This window comes from Sceloporus occidentalis, unplaced genomic scaffold, assembly GCF_023333645.1.
Source record: "Sceloporus occidentalis isolate IW3139 unplaced genomic scaffold, rSceOcc1.0.p SCAF_2, whole genome shotgun sequence".
Classification (NCBI taxonomy): domain Eukaryota; kingdom Metazoa; phylum Chordata; class Lepidosauria; order Squamata; family Phrynosomatidae; genus Sceloporus; species Sceloporus occidentalis.
Window position 1 is genome coordinate 168640581 of NW_028316982.1, and position 16448 is coordinate 168657028.

Sequence of the window (16448 nt, forward strand, 5' to 3'; positions counted from 1 at the left end):
TGCTTTCTGTGGAGACTGACTGAAAAATTTATAGAATATATAAAACAATGAGAAGAACCAATAATAGAACCATTAGCACATATTATAAGTATTTCTCCTGCAATTAGATTGAGCAGGAATAGGGATTGTTCTTAAACACAAACATTCTGCTCTATGACTTTTATTGCTGAAAGAAATATAAGAAGTTGCAAGGACTGCACTGGTTAATCCCAACTAGAATGGAACTGGTTAAAATGGTTGAAAAGTAAGTCAACTCAATTCAGTTGGGTCTACTAAAGATAGTATTAACAATGGAATTCGGACTTCAAGAGTTTAAAGTGACAAAAGATTTTTTAAAAGCAACTTACCACGGTTACAGCATCATTCAAGAGTGACTCTCCAAAAACTAGGATGTACAATTGCTCATTGACATGAATGTTTTCAAAAACAGCCAACACTGCCACAGGATCCACAGCTGAAATCAAGCTGCCAAAGAGGAGGCTTTGCAGGAGAGTGATGTCAGTCAGGCCAAAGGCCTCAACCTGGCAAATGGCAAAGAGTGAAATGCCAATGCCAAAGGAATTCCAGAGAGTTCCCACAACTGCATACCAGAAAATAGTACCAAAGTTCTCAAAGAAGAGGCGTGTTGGCATAAAATAGCCGGCATCAAGGACAATCGGAGGGAGAAGATACAAGAAAAAAACATCACTCTTCATCACTGGTGGCGACATTTCTTGTACTCCAAATATAATCCCCCCTAGAATCAATCCAACCAGAATAAGGAGGCAGCTCTCAGGCACTACATGGGGCAACTTGTGGTAGAGATGGAAACCTTCAGAAGGAAGCAAAAAACAGAGAGAGAGAGAGAGAGAGAGAGAGAGAGAGAGAGAGAGAGAGAGAGTTAGCTTGTGCATAAGAAATAAACTAATGTTACACTATTCTCCCTGAAATTATTTACTTATTTTACCCGGAGTTTCCCACTAGATTACTAGACTGAAGGATTGTTCAAGGCACCAACAGATTTTAAATAATCACACAATATGGCACAAAGACAAGATAACAATTAAAATCCAGATTACACAAACACATGTATATTCAGAAGCAAACAAATTGCAAGCAGATAAACAAAAAGGGCCACCAAAATAAAATCATTTTGGTCTTCTACAGAATTCAGAGGTGGGGAAATCATGGCTTCCCAGAGGTCTATAACTCCCACCAGCCCTAACCAGCATAGCCAGAAGTGAGCACTACTGGAAATGGTATCCCAGCATCTTGAGGGCCACAAAAATATTCCTGGCTCCAATCTATAGCTCAGGGGAATATTTCCCCCATAAGGTGGGTAAAGTCATTGCTTTTGCCACCAGTTGATACTGGTGCTTGGTGTATCTAGTGGTGTTTCCAAGAGCTGTCCTGTTCCTGTTGAGCAGACAATAAAGTTGTTTTCTAGCTTTCTGACTTGTCTCCTTCAAATTGGGATGAGGAACATTTGTTTATCCAGATGTTGTTGGACTGCAACTCTCATCAGCCTATCCAGTGTTGAGGGGTGGTAGAAGTTCTACTCATGGGACACTTTTATCAGTGGAAGAGTGAAAAGTGGATTTCTTTTACTCCCCCCTCTCCACAGCATTTTGGTCACCACAAAATCTCAGAAGCACTGGGTGATATTCTGCAATAGTGTGCGAGGGAAACAAAGGAAGAAGGAACTAGCAGAATCGGGTTCTTCCTTCTGCTGGCAAGATTCTCTGCTGGTTCTCAGTCATGTCTGAGAATGGAAAGAAGTCTTTAGCTCACAGAATTCTTGTTATTTTCTGAACCAGGATTTGGGGATAATTTTGATATGGGACTGTTTGGATTACAGCTATATGTCAAGACCCTGGCCTTGAATTTGGACTCAGAGATGGATAAGCCAAGCAAGGATAAGGTTGCTATACCACTGGTTAAGTAGACCAGATTCCTGCTACTAATATTGTAACTAGTGTTCAGGGTCCTGAAGAATCCAAGACTGAATCCTTCCCTTACCTGAGGCGAATATACTTGAAAAATTCAGTTCAGTACTTCCTGCACCACCTTAGCTACTATTGATGTAGGGATGATGCCAGGTAGCATGTGCTTGACTTTAGTATAGAGAATGGCTTTTAATGAGTCACATGTTTCACACATTGAGTTAAAGCTTGGGAGGGGTAGACTGGGTGGAGGGGTTCATAATGCTTTGGCTGAAGTTATACACTCAGAGCTTTCCATGGTGCTGCAACCCCTGGACTGGCCTGTGAGTACTTTCTGAAGACAGATTTGAATGTCCTTGGACTAGGGATTTCAACTCTCTGCCTTTAACTTAAGGGTATCTCACAGGTGTTTGGTAACACTTCCTCTATCATAATTTCCTTTAAAAAAGTACCAGCATACCAGAAAGGACATATAAAATGAACCCAGATTAATAAGACTTTCAAAGCATGATCATATGAGCAAATGCTTAAGGTGTTTAGGTCAAGATGGAAATAGTTCAAGTGTCATAAACAAAATGGGAGAAATGGTTACCACCATCTAACATCCTTACTGTTCCCACAGCACCCCCTCTACACTTTCTGAAAACCCGGAGGGTTTCCATAGTTTTGGAGCAGGTTTTGAAGACACACTGGTGTGGGGAGGGGGCTGGAAGAAGAGGAGGCATCCTCCATCTTCCACTGGACAGAAACTGTTGAATCAGTTTAAAAAAAACCCTCCACTGGATTGTCTCTCAAGGCTTTATCCCTAAGGAATATTTAAAGATCTAAGTCCAATTGAAACCTTTTTTGTGTGGTGCAGGATATAAATGGGAGTGGCAACATAAGACTGTGGTTTGAATTTTTGGCACATACAGACTGATGGCCATCCATCTGCTGGGACAAGAAAGGAAACACAGTTTGGATTTTGCACTTCAGGAAGACATCATTGATCAATTTCTTTTCATTTAATCCATCTAATGACAATACAATGTGATTTTGATTGCTCTATGCACATTTCCTCTTTAACTTCCTCTGTAGTTCTCAGGCAAAGTAATGGAAGTTTATTTTTAAAAGGCCACCACTCCTCATTATCTTAAAGGAAGAAGTCTACAGGTTGGAAATGGATGGCCTATATGACACAGACTCACAAGTGCTAAAATCTAAAGTCATTTGAGAAGCCTATATGAAAGCAGTAATGAAGGTCCAGAAGCTCTGAATCATTGTCATTGATTGTGTTTAATAAAGCCAAAGCTGATTCACAGACATTTTGGGTTCTGAAACATCAGGGTCAACAAAAACAACAAAAATATGTTTGGTACATGTTTACTTGGGAGTCAAACCTGCTGTGTTAAATGGAGCACATCCCCAAGTAAGAATGGATACAACTGCAACCCTATTCTGTTGGGAAGCTCAACAGGATTGACTGCTGAGTAAACATTACCTGGGAAAGGATTATCTTCAATTATAGTTTTGTTAGGTTGCCTACTCCCACTATTTGTACTTTTTTTTATATCTCAGTGTTCTTTTTCCAAGCTGCAATGGTTCAACCTCAGCATTAAGGTCACATTTCAAAAATTCAAATTTAACACAGGGGGAACAACTGAAGACATAGCTGCCTAAAGCAAAGGAAAGCAAAGCACTCCCAACTAGTTTTAAAGGTCTTGTTTGTGGACAAAGAGCCAGATATTCATAGCTCACTGTTGAAGTTTCACCTAATAGAATCATAAGTTGCAATGTTCTGAGGTACATCATAAAATGACACTTTTTATTGCATTGAGAGACTTTTCTTCAAAAGCCAGAATTTTATGACTGCCTTCCCTAGATGCCTAGGGAAAAAATCATTGACATATTTTCCTATGTACTGTAATGGAAAGCTGACAAGTAGCATTGTCTTGTGAACTCTTTTTTATTGCTGTTTTTCTGGACTTTTATAGCTTACAATGATGAGTGATATTCCATAATAGTATACCATGTACTGCGAGTGGTACCATATATTATGGCAGCCATTGGGTAGAGTATATCATTATAATGTACCACTCATCACTGTGAGCTATAAAAGCATAAAAGAATAGATCTCTATTACAGAGCATGGTCTGAAAAAAAATATGAATCAAGAACAATCGAAACTGCAGGTAGGGGAACTACCCTGTGGTGGCAAAATCTTTCACACTGTAATACAGGTAGTCTTCCTCCAGAGTTCTGGTGAGAAGAGAAATCTGCTTACATCTTACTTCAAGTTAATTATATGATGTGGAAACATTTATACTGTTATTCAATGCTTTTCAATGTGTATATCTTTATTAATAAAATTTCAGATCATGCATGAATCAATGGAAATTGAACAAGAAAAAATGAATACCAGAGTGCCATTTTTATTTCAAGATGCTCTGCTGGTACAGGGCAAAGACTTTTCTAGACTGGTATCTTTCCTCCCTTAGTAGTCAAACAGTTCCCAATTGGAAGCCCACAACCAGGACATGAGAAACTATTAACTGCACCTCAGCAACTAGCATACCGCCACTAAATCTGGAGGTAGTAAACATTATGACTATATGATATTATGGTCTTACAGAACAATCCTGAACTTTTATAGTGTTACAGTAGCCATTGAGATTACTATGAGGTTATCAGTACAAGCCTATGCATCCACATAGAACACCATGAGGAAAAGTTAGTTTCAGAACTATTCAAGCCACACAGCCAAACGTAATACCCACTAAATTAAACGAAACTTTACTCCTGGGCCAGTGTGTCTAGGAGATGCCTAAAGTGCAGCTCTCCAGCTATTGTCAGACTGCAACTCCCTGCATTCTTCACCCTTGGCAATGTTGGCTAGGCCTGCTGGAAGTTGTAGTCTAACAAAATTTGAAGGTCGACATTCTGTGTTACTTCTCATGTATGTGATGACAGCCTTATGAATCATAGCTTTCTTTAATCTCCCTTTAAAGCCATTAAACCGATGGGTCCCACCACATCTTGATGAAGAAAATTTAAGCACTGGTGAAGAAGTAATTCCTTTTGCCTGTCCTGAGTGCAGGTTCTAATAATGGCAGTCACTATTGCTGCCACCATCCCAGGATTGTCCAAAAATGGAGATTCTTTTGATCCATATCATCTATTTGGATCCATGACAGCTGTTTTGATCCATATCGTTTCTGATTTATATTTTCATCTCCATCGGGACAAAGCTGACAGGAGTTAATTGCCCACTCAAGACCAAGCCATTGCAAAGTACTTGGCTATACAATAAGGGCAGGTCAATACATCATATTTGATAAAACTCATTCCCCTGTCCACCTGCTACTGTGAGAAAGAAATGCGACTAAGCTCAGAGGAAGCTTGAGTGCAGATGACACTATTGTCCCTCCTAGTCAAAAAGTCATGGTTATCTGGATCTTGCTATTCCTGCCTTCACATACTACTGGGCCTGAATTAGTACAGACTCAGTATTCCTGCAATAAATTGTTTTGCTGTGTGCTTTACATGAAGGTAAAATGAAAGTGTACATTACTAGATAAACCACACTGCAGTCATGATCACATGTGTCCTCACTTTATTGGTAAAAACGAATTCCACTACATGAACAGGAGACATACATGCAGTAATAAAAAAGTAAACTACACTGAGGTCTGAGTAGACCTACATAAGACTGCAGAATTAGGGCCTGGAAACAGTGACTTTGGAGGCTATAATTCCCACATTCATCTATTATTTATTTATTACATTAATGTGTATCCTGCTTTTCTCCCAAAATTGGGACCCAAAGCGGTTTACAGTCTAAAAATTTACAATTAAAAACTTACAAAAATACAATTAAAAACTCACAAAGATGACAATTAAAATGTAATTAAATGTATTCCATTTTAAATCTAGCCCATGTATGAAAGCAAGAACCGGTTTCATAACAACCTTGTGCTTGTGGTTATCATTGGTGAACCAACTGCTATAGCTTCATGTTAGCAAATATATCCATGATGCTTTTATTTAATATTAAGCTTGGAGTAAAAGAAGTTGCTTTTGTGCTGTGTATGCAGCTGTATGAGTTGTACTGGCTCTCCTCCTAAGATGACATTTATCTACCTCTAGGCACTGAGGGTGCGGGGAGTGAGGACCGCACCAGGTGGCATCCCAGATTGGTTGCTGCACCTCATGAGAAGACCACCAACCACTGCGGCCAATTTTACGAATCTACTATTTTACTTATTCAGAATAATTAATATTCCACTCTGTAACACAAAAGGTATTAGAGTGGCTCCCAATATAAAACCAAAACAATTGCAAAAGCTAAAATGTAAAATGATTTTAAAAACCTATTACAAAATAAGTCAACAAAATGATCCAAGAGAAAATCTGTAAAGTGAGGAGTGTGGGGTGGACAGGAGGGAGCCCTCAAAGCCTCAGGGTCATTAATAAAGAAGAGCACAAAATAACACACTCTGCACAACAGGAGGATTCTCTTTAGGAAGAGAATTTCAAAACTCTATGTGATTGACAAGTCCCTGTGTCTTTCTTCTGTTACTGTTCTTCTTATTTTTGTTGGCATGAGACTGAAAAAATATACACAGACACGTTGTTGCACACATATCACAACAGAAAACACATGTGACAAGAGAAAAATAGAATCAGAAAACTAGAACCGGTATCACACATCTCATTCATGGACTAAATCAGATTACCTCCAAATAAGTAATTCTCAGGGGAACACCTACTGTACATGAAAACATGTGCAATACTTTGCATTTTTAAGCTCCATTTGTTTCAGTGGAAAAATCAAATACATTCTCAACATTCAGATGTTACAAAGGAATAATTATATTAGAACGGGACTACTTCTTATTGTTTGCCTTCAAGTTGTTTCCAATTCACAGCAACCCTAAGGTGAACCTATCATGGGGTTTTCTGTGTTCAGCTGAGGTTTGTCGTTGCCTTCCCCTGAGGCTGAGAGCATGTGACTTGACCAAGGTTACCCAGTGGGTTTTCATAGACAACTGGGCATTTGAACCCTGTTCTCCAGAGTCATAGTCAAATATTCAAACCATTAAACCACAGGGTAGTTAGAGGTGACCAACAAAACTAGGTAACAACAATGGAAAGAATGCAGTACTGGTGTGAGAATTTCTACAATATGTGTGGTGCAGTGGCTGGAGCACTGGACTACAGCACTGGAGTCCAGGGATTGAATCTATGGAAACCCTCTTGAACAAGTCACACTCTCTCAGCCTTAGAAATCTTGCTAAGCAAATTAGGGATCAACTCAAAGTCACACAACAAGTCTCCTTCCTTAGCGGTCTTTAAACAGAGGCTGGATGGCCATCTGTTGGGGATGCTTTGACTGAGATTTCCTTCATGGCAGAATGGAGTTGGACTGGATGACCCTTGTGGTCTCTTCCAACTCTAGGATTCTGTGGTTCTAACAATGCCATATGTTGCTACAGAACAGTGCTTCTCAGGCTATCGATGTCTGGAAACTAACTTTTCTTTTTTCCTAATGTGCCTGGCACCACATTTGTGTTCTTTCTTTCTTTCTTTCTTTCCAGGAAAGTCCCAATGGAGCGACAGCTAATGGCTGGAAGACCTGCCCTTGAGTAGCACTGCCATCGGTGATGCTGTAATAGATGTTTTTAGATGAATTATTTAATAATAATAATAATAATAATAATAATAATAATAATAATAGTATTTGAGGTGCAACAAACACGAACCCTTCTTCTAGGGAACAGGAATCTCAGTCCCTCCCAAGTCTTTATTTATTTATTTATTTACAATTGTTCTGCTTCTACAGAAGAGATAACAAAGCCTGGCAGGGCTAAAGGGATCCGATTGCACATCAGAAAGATATTATTATGCAGGAATCCTCCAACACCCGATCCTTATCTCGAGATGTTTCTCCGGCCACAAGAGCAAGCGATGCTGCTGCCTTTGTGATAGAAGGAATCCGCCCCGATTGCTTTATGAGCAACAAATTGTATTGAGAGCGAAATCTTGATCATGCAAACAGGGAAAGGCTCTGAATTGGAGGAGCCCAAGTGTTTTCAATACATCTTCGTGATCTGTCCTAATCTGACCACAAGGATGAGGAGGGGGACCTGGAAGGGGGCAAGGGGTGGCCTCAGTTAAGGAGTTGGTCAGTTTTGTGAAAAGTCAGCGAGGGAAAAGTTTGCTCCAGGGCTTAGAAAATCACACTTCTCTTTCTGCAGAGAATCACAGAACAATAGAGTTGGAAGAGACCGCAAGGGCCATCCAGTCCAACCCCCTGCCATGCAGGAACTCTCCATCAAAGCATCCCCGACAGATAACCATCCAGCCTCTGTTTAAAAGATGGGGGGAGACCCTGGATTTCCAGATGTGCCCTGCTACAACACCCATCAATGTCCAGCCATTCCACAAAACTTTGGTCCTCCCCGGGTGTTTTGGACTCCAGCTCCCATAAGCCCCAGCCACCTTGGCCATCAGACAAGGATGATGGGAGCTGGAGGAGCAAAGTTTGGGGATCCTTGCATGCTGTCTGGGGACGATGGGATTAGGAGTCCAAACCATGGGGAGGGGCCCCTCCCGATAGTTTGGACTCCTGATCCCATCATCCCCAGACAGCAGGCAGGGATCCCCAAACTTTGCTCCTCCAGACTCCAGCTCCCATCATTCTTGCCTTTCTGAGCCCTTGCCAATAGGTCTCACATTCACCTCTCCCATTTGGGACCCAGCCAAGGCGAAATAAATAAAATCGTTGTTGTTGTTGTTGTTGTTGTTGTGTGCCTTCAAGTACCCTTTTGTTTTTTTCTTTTCCCTTGGCCAGATCATGCGTTTAGAGGAGGTTTGCTTTGGCCACCCTCTGAGGCTGAGAGAGTGTGAGGTTCCCCAGTGGGTTTCAATAGGGATGCACTAAAGCAAATGACAGTACTTGCCCATAGTGAAACCATACTTGCCCATAGAGAATCATTGCACAATACTTGCCCATAGGGAAACATAGTGGAATAGTTGCCCATAAAGAATCATTGGGGAATTCATGCCCATAGAGAATCATTGATTATTTGCCCGTAGAGAATCACTGGGGAATACCTGCTCATAGAAAATCATAGGGCAAGTCTTTCCCAATGATTCTCTATGGGCAAGCATTCTCCTACGTCTCCCTAGGGGCAAGCATGGTTCCTCTATTGACAAGTCTGCTTTCCCTATGGGCAAATACTGCCATCCCGAGCAAAGGGCCCAAATGCCAAGCCCGGGGTGCCAAATGCAGGACAGCCTGGGACTTCTGGGTGGCTCTGCTTGCTCTCCTCCTGCCCCGGCCCTCGTCTTACCGATCTTGGCTAAGGAAGCCAGCAGGATCCAGAGGGTGATCTCGAAGGGGACCTGGACGTGGGGGTAATCCAGCGTGAAGACGTGGAGCCGGGTCTCCTCTCCGGCGGGGGTGCCAGTGCTGGGCAAGGTCTCTGGGGCTGCGGGGCTGGGGCTGAGGCCGGCCATGGCAGCCTCCTGGAGGGCGGCCACGGAGGAGGGCTGGAGGAGCCCCGCCAGGAGCAGAGGCCAGGGCTGCAGCCGGAGGAGAGCCCCCATGGCAGGGAGGGGACCTTTCCCTCTTCCTCCTCCTCCTCCTTGTCTCTTCCGCTGTGTGCCTTCAAAGTTTTCTTCACTTTGCCCTGGCCATCATCCTCTGAGGCTGAGAGGGTGTGACTCGCCCACTGGGTTCCATGGCTGAGTGGGGACTCGAACCCTGGTCTTTCCAGAGACACTCAACCCTCTGCCCCACGCTACTGGCTCTCGTCCCTCCTCCAAGCGCTGCCCGGCTCCCGACGGAGGAAGGCAGGAGGCAGGCAGGGAGGGAGGGAGTCCTCCCTGCACCTGCTGCGGCGGGGCCACTGGGCTCCTCCTCCTCCTCCTCTTCTTCTTCCTCTTCCTCGCCGCAAAGGAGGAGAAGGGCTCCCCGTGTGGGGCAGGCGAGGGAAAGGCTCAAGAATGTAAAGTGTAGAAACGTCAATCCGTGCTTCGCAGCCACGCTCAGTAGATGGAGGACATAAGAATACCACACACAAGCTCCAAACACTCCCTCTTTTGTTTTATTTGTGTCAATGGCTTCTCTCTCGCCTTTTCTATGCCGCCTTTCTTCCCACACTGGGATTGAAGGCGGGTACCACATAAAAGCTTTACCACAGAAAAATAAAAAACACTCCTAGAAATGTAAACCCATGCTTCCCAGCCATGCTCAGCATGGAGGACTTTTACCACACACACGCTCAAAACACTCCCTCTTTTGTTTTACTTTAGTTATGTATTTCAAGGGTTTCTATCCCGCCTTTCTTTCCACAGTGGGATTCAAGGCGGGCAAAAGCCCCAAACACTCCCGTGCTTCTCTGTCAATGGAGGACGTTTTGGAATCCCTCCTGGAGAGAGGGTTGGCGTGGAGGACAGGAAAAGGAGGACACCTCGGGCTTCCCACTCGCCTCACCGGCGCTTCAGGGCTCCACCGCAGTTGTGTGCCTCCGAGTCCTTTCCTTCTTCGGGCGCCGCTAATGCCAGCCTCTCCTGCTGGGGTTTGCTGGCTGAGATTCCTTCAGAGGGGGCTTGCCCTGGGGCCTTGCTCTGAGGGAGTGGGACTTGCCCAAGGGCGCCCAGTGGGTTTCCGTGACCCTAGGCTTAAACCACTGCCACACACACTCACATGCACACCCAAGTTAGTCTCAAAGACTTATGGCGACCCTCAGGCGGCGAAGCTATCATGGGGCTTTCTTGGCCAGTTTCTTCAGAGTGGGTTTGCCCTGGCCATCCTCTGAGGCTGAGAGAGTGTGACATGGCAGGGACTCGAACCCAGGCCGTTCTTGGCGCCCGGGGGCAGGAGCGCCTGGGGCCGTGTGTGTGCGTGGCTCCCCGCTTCACAGAGCCAGAAAGGGACAAGAGGAGTTCCTCCCAAGCAGCAGGGAAGCCAAGCCAGGCCCGCAGCCCCGCCTCGGCCGGGACAGGGGCCGCCAGGGAGGAGCCGCCTGGGCCTGGGTTCAAGGGAGGTCGCCCCCGGCGAGGGCAAAAGGCCAGCCAGCCAGGCCAGGGGTCAGCCCCTCACCCGCCAGCCGAGCCCCGAGGAGGGCTAGTGAACAGCCGGGAAAGCCAGCCCCAGGAGCCAAGCGCCACAGAGAAGGGCGTCCGCAGGGCAGGCTCTCCCTACGGTTCCCAAGGCAGCCATTGCGCCATTGGAGGGAGACGGGCAAAGGACACGGACAGCAGCAGGCCGCCATGATCTCCCGACAATCCTGGAGAGTTCCTGTTATGTTGTTGCTGTTGCTGTTGCTGCTGTTAACTGCCCTCGAGTCAATCTCAACTCATGGCAACCCTATGGACATCTCCACACCCTTGTCCTCCACTGCTCTGCTTGATTCCTGCTGCAACCCCATGAAACCCATGACCTCCTTAATAGAGTCCATCCATCTTGTCTGCGCCCTTCCTCTCTTCCTCCTTCCCTCCACCTTTCCCAGCATTATGGTCTTTTCCAAGGAGTCCTTCCTTCTCATGATGTGTCCAAAGTCCGACAACCTCAATTTTGTCCTCTTGGCCTCCAGAGAGGTTTCCTGCTTCATCTGCTCTAGGACCCATTTGTTTGCCCTTTTGGCTGTCCATGGGATCCTCTGCACTCTTCTCCAGCACCAGATCTCAGATGAATGGATTTTCTTCCTATCCTCTTTCCTAACTGTCCAGCTCTCACATCCATACATAGTAATAGGGAATGCAATGGCTTGTATGCTTCTAACTTTTGTGCTCAGTTGTATATCTTTGCATTTTAGGATCTTTTCTAGTTCTTTCATAGGCCCTCTTCCCATTCTTGATTTCCTGACTGCAGTCCGCATTTCTATCAATCTATGATCCCAGGGATGGGGATTCTTTTACTATTTATATTGCTTCGTTGTCTAGTAGGTTGAACTTGTAAAGGTCCTCAGTGGTCATTATTTTTGTTTTCTCTCTGTTCAGCATTAAGCCTGCCTTTGCTCCTTCTTCCTTGATGAGGGCTATTAGACCTCACTTTGTGGTTGGATACCTCAGGATTAATTATCCCCAGCAAATTCCTTATTCATGAAACTTCTGGCTTTCTCATTTGTAACTCACTGGTTCAGACAACAACAACAACAACAACACTAGTTGTTTTAATGCATATGTATCCTGCTTGTTCTTTTAAATTGATGTATGTTTCAGCTGATATTGTGTTTTTAACCTATTTGTTGGTCTGTTGATGTTCCCTATCTCATTTTCTGGGGAGAGGCAGGTTAAAAATGATGATGTTGATGATGATGATGATGATATAGTGGTTGTTATTTCTTTCCTACCTCTCCTCATGGACTGAGGTGGGGAGCAACAGCAGACCAACAAATATGTTAAAAGCACATCAGTTAAAACATACATCAGTTTAAAAGAACAAGCAAGAGACATATGTATTAAATCAGTCAATATGTATGAATTAATACGTATTAAAGCAAGCACTTATTGCACTGTTTTTCACAATGTGTGACACAGGTATGTGCTCCTTGTTGTTGTTTGCCTTCAAATCATTCCCAACTTATGGCGACACTATCATGGGTTTTTCTTGGCAGGGTTGGTTCACATTTGTCATTGTCTTCCCCTGTTAGGCTGAGAGAATGTGACTTGCCCAATGTCACCCAGTGAGTCTTTATGACCAAGCAGGGATTCACATCCTGATCTCCAGAGTTATAGTCCATTGCTCAGACCACTACACCACTCTGCTTCTCAATAATGTGACTACTAATAAGGAGTCAAACAATGGGTCAGTGAAGTACACATTGTCATTTGTAATTCACTGTTTCCGCCAACACACAAGCTGTTATTGCATTATTTTTCACAATGTGTGACATGGATTTATGTTCTACTGAAACAATAGTGTGATGTATTTATGAAGTTTAGGGTTGCATTTCAAGTAGGCACTAGACTTACAGCATGTTGTTGTTGTTGTTGTGTATGTTCACATAGTTTCTGATTTATAGTGACTCAGGGGTTTCCTTGTTCAGATAGGGTTTGCCTTTGTCTTTCTCTGAGGCTGAGAGAGTGTGACTTGTCCAAGGTCACAGTGGGACTCTATGGCCAAGTGAGGATTCAAACCCCGATCTCCAGAGTCTGAGTTCAACACTCAACCACTATGCTATGTTGGCTCTTAATAGCATTATAGCTTTCCATAAAGTAATTCTCCATAACAACCTGTCTACTCGGTCCATTTTTAAAAACCAGCCCATAAACTGAATGCTATTACAAGGTTTGATGCCATTAAATTAGCTGTCCTAGTGATGAAAAAACATCCTCAGAGTTGACAGGGCCAAGACAGAAAAACTACCTTTTTGCCTGAGACAGTCCTCATTTTCCCTGGCTTACCAACTTTACCAGTAACTGCATCTACACTTTTTGCAGGGCGGCAACATAGGAGGCATGCTGTATAACACATTAAAAAGCATGCATATCTATCAAATATGAATCTATGCTTTTGCGAAAAACATACTTTATGTGTTTGTCAGTGTGGGCAATAATCTCCTGTACAAATCTGAATGTTCCAAGAACAGCAAAAATCCTCCTGGGAGGATTGTATCACTAATACTCCAGAGAGTTCTGCACTTTTATGGCTTACTCACTATGATATAGTGTTCTTGTTCTTGCCCTGCCAGCTCTGGGATACTGTGAATAAATAGAAACCTGATTCCAATAATAGCCATGACCAAATGCCTATGGTCTTCTGTTGGTGCAGATTTAGCTACTAGAACTCCATCCTTCTCATGGCCTGGATTTCTCCTAGAGGTAAGGAACACTGAAAGAACAATGTTCTATGGGGTTGGGGAGAGGAAAGTTTGTCAGCACTAGGACAACCAGCCTCCCTATGGAGTCAAGCACTAGAACAGCATATCTTCCCATGGAATGAAACATTCAATTTATTTGTTTATTTTCCAAAATGTATTCAGATTTAGTACAAAAAGTGATGTGGAAGGATATTATAAGTCTTCTGTAAATTAATGTTGCACATCCAGTGAGGCTGTAGTGGTTTGAGCATTGGACTATGACTCTGGAAACCAGTGATTGAATCCCAGCTCAGCCATGGAAACCCACTGGAGTGACCTTAGGCAAGTCACAGGAGTTTATCACATGGGAGGAATTTCTCTTAATTTCGAATGAAAAGAAAGTGGGGCCAGAACACATTCATGTGAATGTGCTAGTTCAGCCAATTTATGTGAATTCGAATTGCATTCAAACCGACTTCCCATTGCCCCAAAATAGCTTGCCATTGCCCGAAATTGCATGTAATCACTTCTCACGCAATAATGTGAAACCCCATGATTGCGTTCTGACTGACTTCCCATTGCCCAAAATTGTGTGTGGTAGTCTATCATGCAATAACATTAAACCCCATGATTGCGTTCGGATTGCCATTGGATTATACTTCCAATTTCCCTTGTCTGATAATGTCCACAGTCTCTCAGCTTGTGTTCCTGGCCTATGCAAGTGTACATACTCAGATATAGAATGGTTACATCTGTTGACATCTCCAGAGAACCCCAACAGATTGCAATGGACAATATCATCACTAGTCTGCATCTGGCTCTGGGGACACAGCTGGATACTTCTCTGATCCCTTTCCCACCAACTCTCCACCATTTACTCAATGGCTTTTGAGGTTGCAGTGACTAAACAGGGAGTTCAAGAGAAACTGGGAGGACAGATGCAACATAGTTTCACCTTTATAATGTTTATGCTACATTCTACACCACATAATCTGGTCCAAAGTATGTGAAGTATTTTAAATACTCCAAGAGTGATACTATGTTTTGGAATATTGTTGCAATATTTTATGTAATCTGTCTAGAGATGAGAAACTGAAGATTAGTTTATATACACATTTGTAATATTTATATTCCACTTTTCTCCAGTGAGAAAGGTAACTTTCCTCTCCCCAATTTTACTCTAACCATGACTATAGGGTAGATTTTCGATTTCCCGCTTGGCCATGGAAACCCATTGTGTGACCTTGGGCAAGTTACATGTTCTCAGCCTCAGGGGAAGGCAATGGCAAACCTCCTATGAACAAATCTTGCCAAGAAAAGCCCATGACAGGTTCAACTTATGGTTGCCATAAGTCAGCAACAACTTTAATCAAATGTTTTTTTTAAAAAAAACCTCATTACCATCTTTAATTAAGCTGCTTTGGAAGTAGCATACATTTCCACGTTTTACCGAGGTGACATTCATAGAATCACATTGTAGTTCATTAATGCCAAAAGTACGAAAGGGTATCCTCACATGGCAAACAGGATCAAGAATGCAACCATCAGACAGAAGAGACCCATGGCTTCAGACAGGGCAAATCCCAGAATAGCATAGGAGAACAACTGCTGTTTCAGAAAAGGATTTCTTGCATAACCAATGATTACACTTCCAAAGACTGTTCCAGTACCAGCACCAGAACCAGCCACTCCTACTGTGGCAGCACCAGCACCAATAAATTTGGCAGCAGTGTCAATGTCTCTGCTGATAGCACTCCTTTAAAATTCCCTTAGTGCTAGGTGACTGCCCATGTTTTGAGCCCCAGTAAGGAAAGGTGTACTGCCCTCTCCAGTCCTGACCTCCGGCCTAGACAACACTGATACAGAAATTGGTCTATAAAGGATTCTTGATCCCACACACATCAACACAGGGGAACCAGTGGCCAGCTTGGCACAGGCAAACATGGAGGCAATTGCTTTAGCTGCTGCTGATTGCAGAGGTGGCGTCTGGGGCCAGAGGGACTCTGGGCCTTCTGGCCAGCAGCGGTGGCTCCTCCGTCTGGGCTAGTGCAGTGGTAGAGGTCAAAGGGACGGCAGGCCACAACTTGAATCAAATAAGAACATTATAATTTATTAAATGTTTGGTTTCTTGTAATGTGTTGCTAGAATTTGAAAGCACACAACAACAATAAGCTAGAATTTTAAACCAAGTATAATAATAATAATAAAAATAATAATAATGCAAATGTAAACAAGTCTAGACTGCAACTCTTAGGAAAATCCCTTCTAAAGTCACAATGGGAGTGGTTGCTTTTGAATGGATGAAAGGCATTTTGAAACATATCCATTCATTTTCCACCACAGGACTCCGAAGGCAGCTTTTAAAAATCCCATCAAGAGCAACTTACAAAACCAGTAAATTCCTACCAAAAACAAACCCATAATTAAATAATGATTGAAATAATAGCTTGCAGCAGCTGTTTGAAGCAGCATAGAATTTAATGTAAAAACAAAGGAGAGAATAAAATACCCTTCCTTTCAGTTTATATCAGCTGGCTGCCCAATCCTCTTGGATGAGGACTCTTGTTGAAATATACATTTTAATTGACTGGGTTCCAGAAGGATGGAGTTTGCCTGACAAATTTTCATATGGAAGAATTTTTAAAGGAAGAGCAGGCCTGGCCCAAGTTATTGTGCTGTACTGAGAGACTACTGTATGTATCATAATTTTGATGGCAGGATGGGATGTGCTACTGTA

The 16448-nt window shown here is 43.3% G+C and overlaps 1 protein-coding gene and 1 pseudogene across 1 annotated transcript in view; both read right to left on the reverse strand.

Moving 5' to 3' along the window:
- Positions 1-9717, reverse strand: part of LOC149319265 (sodium/hydrogen exchanger 2-like) — a 50368-nt gene extending 40651 nt beyond the window's left edge. Inside the window, exons 1-2 of the mRNA XM_089508009.1 lie at positions 9257-9717; positions 348-811 (exon numbers count right to left, since the gene is read on the reverse strand). Coding sequence (XP_089364135.1) covers positions 348-811; positions 9257-9512 — 720 coding nt within the window. The 5' untranslated portion in view covers positions 9513-9717. The remainder of the gene's footprint in view (positions 1-347; positions 812-9256) is intronic.
- A 5506-nt stretch (positions 9718-15223) lies between these two features.
- On the reverse strand, positions 15224-15655 carry LOC149319266 (ATP synthase F(0) complex subunit C3, mitochondrial pseudogene; annotated as a pseudogene).
- Positions 15656-16448: the final 793 nt, after the last annotated feature.